At 39.5% G+C, this 12,500-nt stretch overlaps 1 protein-coding gene across 1 annotated transcript in view; it reads left to right on the top strand.

Annotated features, from left to right (window-relative positions):
- The window catches only part of LOC138866162 (trichohyalin-like), a 10,319-nt gene extending 2,634 nt beyond the window's left edge, over positions 1 to 7,685 (top strand). The window contains exons 7-9 of the mRNA XM_070138089.1: positions 218 to 528; positions 1,070 to 1,464; positions 7,542 to 7,685. Coding sequence (XP_069994190.1) covers positions 218 to 528; positions 1,070 to 1,464; positions 7,542 to 7,685 — 850 coding nt within the window. The remainder of the gene's footprint in view (positions 1 to 217; positions 529 to 1,069; positions 1,465 to 7,541) is intronic.
- Positions 7,686 to 12,500: the final 4,815 nt, after the last annotated feature.

Genomic DNA, 12,500 nt, shown 5'->3' on the forward strand with positions numbered 1-12,500 from the left:
TCCGCTTCAGGAGAGTCAGTAGGTCCGCTTCAGTCGAGTCAGCAGGTCCGCTTCAGTCGAGTCAGCAGGTCCGCTTCAGGAGAGTCAGCAGGTCCGCTTCAGGAGAGTCAGTAGGTCCGCTTCAGGAGAGTCAGTAGGTCCGCTTCAGGAGAGTCAGCAGGTCCGCTTCAGTCGAATCAGCAGGTCCGCTTCAGGAGAGTCAGTAGGTCCGCTTCAGGAGAGTCAGTAGGTCCGCTTCAGGAGAGTCAGCAGGTCCGCTTCAGGAGAGTCAGCAGGTCCACTTCACTCGAGTCAGCAGGTCCGCTTCAGGAGATTCAGTAGGTCCACTTCAGCCGAGTCAGCAGGTCCGCTTCAGGAGAGTCAGTAGGTCCACTTCAGTCGAGTCAGTAGGTCCACTTCAGTCGAGTCAGCAGGTCCGCTTCAGGAGAGTCAGCAGGTCCACTTCAGTCGAGTCAGTAGGTCCACTTCAGTCGAGTCAGCAGGTCCGCTTCAGGAGAGTCAGCAGGTCCACTTCAGGAGAGTCAGCAGGTCCGCTTCAGGAGAGTCAGCAGGTCCACTTCAGTCGAGTCAGCAGGTCCGCTTCAGGAGAGTCAGTAGGTCCACTTCAGGAGAGTCAGCAGGTCCGCTTCAGGAGAGTCAGCAGGTCCACTTCAGTCGAGTCAGCAGGTCCGCTTCAGGAGAGTCAGCAGGTCCGCTTCAGTCGAGTCAGCAGGTCCGCTTCAGTCGAGTCAGCACGTCCGCTTCAGTCGAGTCAGCAGATCCGCCTCAGGAGAGTCAGCAGGTCCGCTTCAGGAGAGTCAGCAGGTCCGCTTCAGGAGAGTCAACCAGGTCCGCTTCAGGAGAGTCAGCAGTTCCGCTTCAGGAGAGTCAGCAGGTCCGCTTCAGGAGAATCAGCAGGTCCGCTTCAGTCGAGTCAGCAGGTCCGCTTCAGTCGAGTCAGCAGGTCCGCTTCAGTCGAGTCAGCAGGTCCACTTCAGTCGAGTCAGCAGGTCCGCTTCAGTCGAGTCAGCAGGTCCGCTTCAGTCGAGTCAGCAGGTCCGCTTCAGTCGAGTCAGCACGTCCGCTTCAGGAGAGTCAGCAGGTCCGCTTCAGGAGAGTCAGCAGATCCGTTTCAGTCGAGTCAGTAGGTCCACTTCAGGAGAGTCAGCAGATTCGTTTCAGGAGAGTCAGCAGATCCGCTTCAGTCGAGTCAGTAGGTCCACTTCAGTCGAGTCAGCAGATCCGCTTCAGTCGAGTCAGCAGGTCCGCTTCAGTCGAGTCAGCAGGTCCGCTTCAGTCGAGTCAGCAGGTCCGCTTCAGTCGAGTCAGCAGGTCTGCTTCAGGAGAGTCAGCAGATCCGTTTCAGTCGAGTCAGTAGGTCCACTTCAGGAGAGTCAGCAGATCCGTTTCAGGAGAGTCAGCAGATCCGCTTCAGTCGAGTCAGTAGGTCCACTTCAGGAGAGTCAGCAGATCCGCTTCAGTCGAGTCAGTAGGTCCGCTTCAGTCGAGTCAGCAGGTCCGCTTCAGTCGAGTCAGCAGGTCCGCTTCAGTCGAGTCAGCAGGTCCGCTTCAGTCGAGTCAGCAGGTCCGCTTCAGTCGAGTCAGCAGGTCCGCTTCAGTCGAGTCAGCAGGTCCGCTTCAGTCGAGTCAGCAGGTCCGCTTCAGTCGAGTCAGCAGGTCCGCTTCAGTCGAGTCAGCAGGTCCGCTTCAGTCGAGTCAGCAGGTCCGCTTCAGTCGAGTCAGCAGGTCCGCTTCAGTCGAGTCAGCAGGTCCGCTTCAGTCGAGTCAGCAGGTCCGCTTCAGTCGAGTCAGCAGGTCCGCTTCAGTCGAGTCAGCAGGTCCGCTTCAGTCGAGTCAGCAGGTCCGCTTCAGTCGAGTCAGCAGGTCCGCTTCAGTCGAGTCAGCAGGTCCGCTTCAGTCGAGTCAGCAGGTCCGCTTCAGTCGAGTCAGCAGGTCCGCTTCAGTCGAGTCAGCAGGTCCGCTTCAGTCGAGTCAGCAGGTCCGCTTCAGTCGAGTCAGCAGGTCCGCTTCAGTCGAGTCAGCAGGTCCGCTTCAGTCGAGTCAGCAGGTCCGCTTCAGGAGAGTCAGCAGGTACGCTTCAGTCGAGTCAGCAGGTCCGCTTCAGTCGAGTCAGCAGGTCCGCTTCAGGAGAGTCAGCAGGTCCGCTTCAGTCGAGTCAGCAGGGCCTTCAAGTCGAGCAGCACCTCGAGTTCGACCTTGACTGCTTTTAGACCATCTTCTAACGTTTCATCGTAACATGAACCACAATAAATAAAACAATGAATAAAAAGAAAAAAGAAAAACATGAACCACAATAAATAAAAATGAATAAATAAAAAGAAAAAAGCAAAACATAAACCACAATCAATAAAAATGAATAAATAAAAATAAAAAAATTGAAAACATGAACCACAATAAATAAAAATGAATAAATAAAAAGACAAAATTTAAAAAACATGAACCACAATAAATAAAAATGAACAAATAAAAATAAAAAATTAAAAAAAAACATGAACCACAATAAATATAAATGAATAAATAAAAAGAAAAAAAAATGAACCACAATAAATAAAAATTAATAAATAAAAAGAAAAAAGAAAAACATGAACCACAATAAATAAAAACAGATAAATGAAACGAAAAAAGAAAAACATGAACCACAATAAATAAGAATAAATAAATAAAAATAAAAAATAAAAAAACATGAACCACAATAAATAAAAATAAATAAATAAAGATTAAAAATAAAAAAACAAGAACCACAATAAATAAAAATAAATAAATAAAAAGAAAAAAACAAGAACCACAATAAATAAAAATAAAAAATGAAAAAAACAAGAACCACAATAAATAAAATAAATAAATAAAAACTAAAAACAAAAAAACAAGAACCACAATAAAAATAAATAAATAAACAAAAGAAAAAAGAAAAAACAAGAACCACAATAAAAAGAAATAAAGAAATAAATAAAAATAAATAAATAAAAGTCGCCGGAAATACCCAGTCCGGTCGTGATCCTGCCAGTGTGTCCATTAAGTCATCGTTCCCCTCCGAATCTGAAGGACTGTTGTTCCTTCACTCCAAACTGAAGCGTATTTGTGGAGTGGAAGTCCCGATTGCCGATAAGCTTACTTGTTCAGAGAGCGTTCAACTCTTGTTCCATTCTTATTGTCGTATGTGAAATGGTCCGTCACCGCTTAGGTCGTTTCTGGACCATTTTGCAACATTTTGAAACATTTTAAACATTTCTGAACCATTTTCCGACATTTTGAAAGGATTACAAGGATTTCTCACCCTCCTTTATCCTCTTCTCCTCTCCCCCCCTTTCGCTCCCCCTTTCTTCATACTCTTCTCTCTCTCTCCCTTTCCCACCCCCTCACCTTTATCCTCTTCTCTCTCTCTCTCTTTCCCTCCTCCTTCTCTCCATCCTCTTCTCTCTTCACCTTTCCCTCCCCCTCTCCATCATCCTCTTCTCTCTCCCTTTCCCTCCTCTCTTTCTCCATCCTCTTCTCTCTATCTCGCTTTCCCTCCTCCCTCTCTTTGTCCTCTTCTCTCTCTCTCCCTTTCCCTCCCCCTCTCCTACATCCTCTTCTCTCTCTCTCCCTTTCCCTCCCCCTCATCTTCATCCTCTTCTCTCTCTCTCTCTTTCCCTCCTCCCTCTCTCCATCCTCTTCTCTCTATCTCGCTTTCCCTCCTCCCTCTCTTTGTCCTCTTCTCTCTCTCTCCCTTTCTCTCCCCCTCTCCTTCATCCTCTTCTCTCTATCTCCCTTTCCCTCCTCCCTCTTTCCATCCTCTTCTCTCTATCTCCCTTTCCCTCCTCCCTCTCTTTATCCTGTTCTCTCTCTGTCCCTTTCCCTCCCCCTCTCCTACATCCTCTTCTCTCTCTCTCCCTTTCCCTCCCCCTCATCTGCATCCTCTTCTCTCTCTCTCTCTTTCCCTCCTCCCTCTCTCCATCCTCTTCTCTCTATCTCGCTTTCCCTCCTCCCTCTCTTTGTCCTCTTCTCTCTCTCTCCCTTTCTCTCCCCCTCTCCTTCATCCTCTTCTCTCTATCTCCCTTTCCCTCCTCCCTCTTTCCATCCTCTTCTCTCTATCTCCCTTTCCCTCCTCCCTCTCTTTATCCTGTTCTCTCTCTCTCCCTTTCCCTCCCCCTCTCCTACATCCTCTTCTCTCTCTCTCCCTTTCCCTCCCCCTCATCTGCATCCTCTTCTCTCTCTCTCTCTTTCCCTCCTCCCTCTCTCCATCCTCTTCTCTCTATCTCGCTTTCCCTCCTCCCTCTCTTTGTCCTCTTCTCTCTCTCTCCCTTTCTCTCCCCCTCTCCTTCATCCTCTTCTCTCTCTCCCCCTTTCCCTCCTCCCTCTCTCCATCCTCTTCTCTCTATCTCCCTTTCCCTCCTCCCTCTCTTTATCCTGTTCTCTCTCTCTCCCTTTCCTTCCCCCTCTCCTACATCCTCTTCTCTCTCTCTCCCTTTCCCTCCCCCTCATCTTCATCCTCTTCTCTCTCTCTCTCTTTCCCTCCTCCCTCTCTCCATCCTCTTCTCTCTATCTCGCTTTCCCTCCTCCCTCTCTTTGTCCTCTTCTCTCTCTCTCCCTTTCTCTCCCCCTCTCCTTCATCCTCTTCTCTCTATCTCCCTTTCCCTCCTCCCTCTCTCCATCCTCTTCTCTCTATCTCCCTTTCCCTCCTCCCTCTCTTTATCCTGTTCTCTCTCTCTCCCTTTCCCTCCCCCTCTCCTACATCCTCTTCTCTCTCTCTCCCTTTCCCTCCCCCTCATCTGCATCCTCTTCTCTCTCTCTCTCTCTTTCCCTCCTCCCTCTCTCCATCCTCTTCTCTCTTCCCTTTTCCCTCCCCGTCTCCTTCATCCTCTTCTCTATCTCTCCCTTTCCCTCCCCCTCTCCTTCATCCTCTTCTCTCTCTCCCTTCCCCTTCCCCTCTCTCCATTTTCTTCTCTCTCCCCATTTTCCTCCCCCTCACCTTTATCCTGTTATTGTCATATGTGAAATAGTCCGTCATCGCCCATGTCATTTTTGGACCATATTGAACATTTCGAAACATTTTGAACATTTCTGAACCCCTCTGAACATCATGAAAGGGTTACATTATTATTACTTGTGTATGATATCGCCCTGTAATAATTGTGATTCAAATTCGTTCTCTGTTGTAATTATTTCCCTTTTAGTGAGGAGCTGCAGATGCCCTTTGGATGACCCTTAGCACATTTCATCCTGTACTGTTCTTTTTGTTCATTTTGGTGTATTATTCCCATCAGACCACTCTCCTGTACAGTCTGTAACGTATTCAATAGTAATATTTATTCTTTAGTGTCAATACGTTAAGAGTTATTAAGGTTATATCCGCTATGAACAATATCAACATTACTACGTCTATCAAGCTTTTCGTTCTAATCTGTAACATCAGTATTATTAACGAAGCAAAAATTCTAGTGTTTTTTATTAGATCACATGACATATCCCTGCGACATTTACCTCTTAGTTTACGGCCGCTGTTACGTATGTTTTGCTTCTCGGAGAACAACATCAAAATTATTATTGCATTTTCTGTTGCAGTTACATGGAGCTCGTATTAATTTCCTATTGTCACTGCATTCTTTCTTTCTCAACGTATAATGTTGATACTCATAGTAATTATTATTATTGTTGTTATTGTTATTATCATTATTATTGTTTGCAAGATGTTATGTTTGATGATGATGATAATAATGATTGGAGTTATGTCACATATAGTGGTAGTATTTTCATGGCGAATGTAATAATCATAATAACAATAATCTGAGGAGGAAGAGGAGGAGGAGGATGGCGTTGTTTGACTACAAAAATATAAAGGATAATCCATGTATGTTACGCTTCACTTCACAACATGAACGAGGGAGAGAGAGGGGAGGAGGACGAGGAGAAAGAGGGGAGGAGGACGAGGAGAGAGAGGGGAGGAAGGGAAAAGAGGAATAGAGGATGGGGAGAGGGAGGAGGGAAAGGGAGAGAGAGAGAAGAGGATGAAGGAGAGGGACGAGGGAAAGGGGAAGAGAAAAGAGGATGAAGGAGAGGGGGAGGGAAATGAGGAGAGAGGAGAAGAGGGTAAAAGACGAGATGGCACCACTCGATGACAATACATCTTCCGAGCTAAGCCCCGCCCATTTGCCAGCATCTATTGCATATACTAATAGTTTTTTTCTCTGTCTTTCCCCATGCCTTTTCCTTTGTCATTAAATAATAATTTCCAAAGAGAATAAACCAAGGAAACATTTGATCATGATATATCGCACAGCTTGATAGGTGGGAAAAGGAGGCGGAGCTAAATGACGTCACAGTGATTAGCCAATAAGCATGCGCCTGAGATGCCAGAAAAGTCTAGATGAATAATTTTTTATCTGTTTGATATCATTAGGATTACCACAAGAAAACAAAACATTGTACTTTTATATTCATGGTAATGGGGCGTCCTTTGACATAAACAACTGTCAGAATACTCTAAGAAAAAAACGTAAATTAATTTTTTGGATTAACAGGCTAACTGAAAGTGGTGTACCCGTTTTTGTTTTTGTTTTTTGTTTTTTCTTCTTATTCTTTCTTTGTTTTTTCTTCTTTCTTTCTTTCTTTTTTTTTGTACTTTGATTTTTTGTATTCGTTATCAGAAACTTTTTTTATTTAATAACTAATAGTTTATATGTCAAACCCTTCCAGTATTCATATTTCAGTCTATTCTTGGTATCTCCCTAAGTAGTTAATAACATTATATCATTATTGTTCTTGATATCTACAACATTTTTTTAGTGAATAAAAAAAAGGAACTAACACAGATTCACATACGAAATTAATTTCCTTTCAATCCCAACATCGGTATATCTATTGTTGTTATAATTATTGCAAATTTAGCAATGGAAGAGCACTGGTTTTGCAATTGCAACACGAAACTAATAGCATTCATTCTCTGCCTCAATTTTAATTTCATAATTCCGTCTTCCTTCTCATCGGGATTATTAATTCTATTGAAATATGTTGTGAAGTGAAGTCTAACATACATGGATTATCCCTCATTTTTTTTTTTTTTTTTTTTTTTTATACTGCTCAGACTACGCTTTCCTCTTCCTCCTCAGTCTGTAAGGAATATTGTTATTATGATTATTACATTTGTTATGATAATATTGCCAGTATGTGTGAGATAATACTTATCATTTTTTCTATCATTATTATCATCATATACCTGATGAAGATCATTTAGATCATCTTAGCAGTAACTCAGAATGTAAAAACAAAATGATAATAAATAAGTTATGATAATAATAATAGTAATAAGGATGATATTAACATCTTTAATAACAATGATGATAATAATAATGATAATAATAATAATGATAATGATAGTTATGATAATAATAATGATAACAATAATGATAATAATAATAATAATAGTAATAATAATAAAAGTAAGAATAATAACAATAATACAAATGGTAATAGTAAAATAACAGATATAATAACGATAATAATGACACTAATAAAAAATGATAAAATACCCCAAAAAAGCTAAAACGTAGCCTTGCCCAAACAAGAAACTTGCAACGTGCAAATCGGGCCTCGAGAGAAATCGGGGAATTACCGCTGTGTCTGGAAAGTTCTGTGTGCGTGTGGCGTCCTTGGCGTTATATGCAGGACCTGCTCCGAACACAGGGGGTATGGGCTATGCTCTCCCATGAGGAGATTTAGAACTAACACGTGATCGTCTGTTTGTGTGGTGAGAGAGGGGGTGGAAGTGGGAGAGGGAGAGAGAAGGGTAGAGATAGGGAGGAGGAAGGGAGGGAGGGAAAAGTGGAGAGGGAGGAAGGGAAAAAGCAGAGGAAGAGAGAAAGGCAGAGAGAGGGAGGGAAGGGAAAATGGAGGGCGGAAGGGAAATTGAGAAGGAGGGAGGGAAATCGAGAGGGAGAGAGGGAGGGATGGAAAGGGGGAGAGGGGGAAGGGAATGAGGGAGAGGGAGGGAGTGAAAGAGAGAGGGAGGGAGGGAAAACGAGAGGGAGAGAAGGAATGAGGGAGGGGAAGGGAGGGAAGAAGGGAAAGAGAGAGGAAAAAGTGGGGGAGAGAGAGAGAGAGAGAGAGAGTAAAAGAAGAATAAAACAAATTAGACATAATTTGATAATCAAATAACTTTTTAATGTCTTCTTTCTTTCGTCCTTCATCATGTTATCCCTCCCCATTGTTCTTTTTTATTTGCATTTTTGATAATTATTCAATCTTTGACTTCTCTATTCCCTATTCTCTTGCCGATCATTTAATTCTTTCTCTTCCTATTCTAAATTGCTAGTTTTCCTTTCTCTGCTTTCCCCTTCTTCCTATGCCATTTTAGTGTTTTCCATTACTTCCTTTTCCTTTTTCCTTCTTCCTCTCCTTCCTTTGCCCCTTTTAACATCTTCCATTACTTCCTTTTTCTTTCTCCTTCTCCCTCTTCTTCCTATTCCCATTTTAAAGTTTTTCCTTGTTTGTTTTCCCTTCTCCCTTTCCATCTTCTTCCTATTCCCCTTTCAACGTTTTTCCTTGTTTGTTCTCCCTTCTCCCTTTCCTTCTCATTTTTTTCTCTCTTCCTATTCCCATTTCAACGTTTTTTCGTTTTTTGTTTTCCCTTCTTTTCCCTCTCTTTTCCTATTCCCATTTCAACGTTTTTCCTTGTTTGTTCTCCATTCTCATTTTTCTTCTCTTTTCCTATTCCCCTTTTAACGTTTTTCGTTTTTTGTTCTCCCTTCTCCCTTTTTCCTCTCTTTTCATATTCCCATTTTAACGTTTTTCCTTGTTTGTTCACCACTCTCATTTTTCTTCTCTCTTCCTATGCCCCTTTTAGCCAGACTCCACATTACCTGGTTTAATTTCAGGATTGTTTACTTTCGGAAATCCAACCGACTTCGGTAAATAAGAGAGATATTGAGGTATCTTGATAAAGTTGGGATAGGAAGGTATATATATCTCTTTATTTATCTGTGTTTTTTGTATCTATTTATCCTTTTTCTCTCTTTATATATCTTCATCTATCTAGTTATTTATCTATCTATCTGTTTCTCTCTCTCTCTCTCTCTCTCTCTCTCTCTCTCTCTCTCTCTCTCTCTCTCTCTCTCTCTCTCTCTCAATCTCTCTCTCTCTCTCTTTCTCTCTCTCTTTCTCTCTCTCTCTCTCTCTCTCTCTCTCTCACACACCAAAGTATCCATTGTAACAAATGGAATTAAAACTAAATCTTAAATCTTAAAATCTCTCTCTCTCTCTCTCTCTCTCTCTCTCTCTCTCTCTCTCTCTCTCTCTCTCTCTCTCTCTCTCTCTCTCTCTCTCTCTCTCTCTCTCTCTCTTTCTTTATCTATCTTCAATATCACTTTATTTATTTGTCTTTTTTGTGTCTATCTATTCATGTATGTTCTCTCTATCTTTCTTTCTCTTTATCTATCTTCAATGGGCGGTTATATCTATATCTCTTTATTTATTTGTCTTTTTGTGTCTATCTATTCATCTATCATCTGTCTATCTATCATTCTCTTTATCTATCTATCCATGTATCATCTGTCTATCTTTCTTTCACTTTATCTATCGATTCATGAATCATCTGTCTATCTTTCTTTCTCTTTACCTATCTCTTCATATATATTCTGTCTATCTATCCTTCTCTTTATCTATCTATTCATGTATCATCTGTCTATCTTTCTTTCTCTTTATCTATCTATTCATATATCTTCTGTCTATCTATCATTCTCTTTATCTATCTATTCATGTATCATCTGTCTATCTTTTTTCTCTTTATCTATCTATTCATGAATCATCTGTCTATTTTTCTTTCTCTTTATCTATCTATTCATATATCTTCTATCAATCTATCATTCTCTTTATCTATCTATTCATATATCTTCTATCTATTCATGTATCATCTGTCTATTTTCTTTCTCTTTATCTATCTATTCATGTATCATCTGTCTATCTTTCTTTCTCTTTATACATCTTCAATAGGTCATATTTATCTCTTTACGAAAGATGGAATAATGCACAAACGGCGTCTTGCAGATACTTGCTTGCAACGGCGGCGAGGAATCGAATCCCGATCGGAGAGGTTTTGTATTCATCTATCTCTGCTATTTATCCGACTTTTTAGTGTTTATTTATTTATCTATCTTTCTTTATCTTTATCTGTCTTCAATGGTAGGTCATATCTAACTCTTTATTTATCCTTCTCCGTCTCTGTCTATCTATTTATCTATCAACTATCTATCTATCTTTATTTCTCTTTATCTATATTCAATGGGAGGTCATATCTATCTCTTCCATTTATCCGTCTTTTTAGTGTTTATCTATTTATCTATCAGATATTTATCTATCTTTCTTTCTCTTTATCTGTCTTCATTGGGAGGTCTTATTTATATCTCTATTTATCCGTCCTTTTCGTGTTTATTTATCTATCATCTATCTATCTTTATTTCTCTTTATCTGTCTTCAATGGGAGGTCTTATTTATATCTCTATTTATCCGTCCTTTTCGTGTTTATTTATCTATCATCTATCTATCTTTATTTCTATTTATCTGTCTTCAATGGGAGGTCTTATTTATATCTCTATTTTTCCGTCTTTTTCGTGTTTATTTATCTATTATCTATCTATCTTTATTTCTCTTTATCTGTCTTCATTGGGAGGCCATATCTATCTCTTCTATTTATCGGTCTTTTTAGTGTTTATCTATTTATCTATCAGATATTTATCTATCTTTCTTTCTCTTTATCTATCTTCAATGGGAGGTCATATGTATATCTCTATTTATCCGTCTTTTTCGTGTCTATCTATTTTTCTAGCATCTATCTATCTATCCTTTTCCTCTTTGTCTATCTTCAATGGGAAGTCATATTTATATTTCTATGTACCCGTCTCCTTCGTGTCTATCTGTTTATCTATCATTTATCTATCTATATTTCTCCTCTTTGTCTATCTTCAGTGGGAGATCATAGCTATATATCTATTTATCCGTCTTTTTCGTGTCTATCAATTTATCTATCACCTATCTATCTATCTTTTTTTCTCTCTATTTTTTTCTCTTTATCTATCTTCAGTGGGAGATCACAGCTATATATCTATTTATCCGCCTTTTTCGTGTTTATCTATTTATCTATCATCAAACTATCTATCTTATCTATTTTATTCTCTATATCTATTTCCAAAAATAAGTATCAATATATCTAATACCGACGTTAAAATAACCCATTATTCTTTATATAATTACCATCTATTTATCTATCATCAAACTATCTATCTTATCTATTTTATTCTCTTTATCTATCTCCAAAAATAAGTATCAATATATCTAACACCAATTATTCTTTATATAACTACCATCACCATCGCTAATTACAGATATAATTAACACCCCTGTTGTTATTGCCATCATTAATATCATCAACAACAATTCAATCTCCACATGATAATATCAAAATTCATTGCTGAATGATTTAAAGGGATTAGTTGAATCAGCAATAGGATTGGTTTTGTAATTAGCGTATGCATCATTAGTTGCATAATTATCGGTCTCATAGCTAAGGCCATGTCATTGATCAGTATTGGTGTAAACAAGGCTTGATTCAGCGTCGTTTCATCATTGATATTCATGGCATTTCTTTGTTTGTTTTGTTGTTGTTGTGATTGTTTGTTTAAATGATTGTTTCTTTGTTTGGTTGTATTTTTGTTTGGTTGTATTTTTGTTTGGTTGTATTTTTGTTTGGCTGTTTCTTTGTTTGGTTGTATTTTTGTTTGGTTGTATTTTTGTTTGGTTGTTTCTTTGTTTGGTTGTATTTTTGTTTGGTTGTATTTTTGTTTGGTTGGATTTTTGTTTGGTTGTATTTTTGTTTGGTTGTATTTTTGTTTGTATGTTTTTGGTATGTATGTGTTCGCATGCTTGATTATATGTATATTCGAATGCTTGTTTGTTTTTACGTTTTGGATGCCTTTATCTTTGTATATTTGTTTGTTTCCTTGGTTGTATTTTTGTTTTTGTTTTTGTATATGTTTGTTTGTATTCTTGTTTGATATTTTTTGTTTGCATCTTTGTATCTATGTTTTGTTGGAATGCTTTGTTTGTTTGTATGTTTGTTCGTATGTTTGTTTGTTTGCTTGTTAGGTTTGTACGTTTGTATGTTTGTATATTTGTTTGTAAGTCTGTGTGCTCGTTTGTATGTTTGTTTGAATGTCCGTATGTCTGTTTGTTTGTATGTTTCTTTATTTGCATGCTTGTTTGTATGTTTGTTTGTATAATTTTGTATGCTTGTTCGTTTGTATATTTCTTTGCTTTTGAGCATTTTGTTAGGAATCCTCAAGTACACTAAGATAAAATACAAACATTTTTAATCAATTTGTCGAAATCTGACTTTTCTACTAACGCTAATTAGTGTCTTTTCATCAGTGTGGTTTGGTGGGAATTATACTTAATATACCAATTATGATGGGAATTATATACTTTGATGGGAATTATATACCTTGATGGGAATTATGCCTAAAATACCAATTATG

Source organism: Penaeus vannamei, chromosome 24 (assembly GCF_042767895.1).
Source record: "Penaeus vannamei isolate JL-2024 chromosome 24, ASM4276789v1, whole genome shotgun sequence".
Lineage (NCBI taxonomy): Eukaryota > Metazoa > Arthropoda > Malacostraca > Decapoda > Penaeidae > Penaeus > Penaeus vannamei.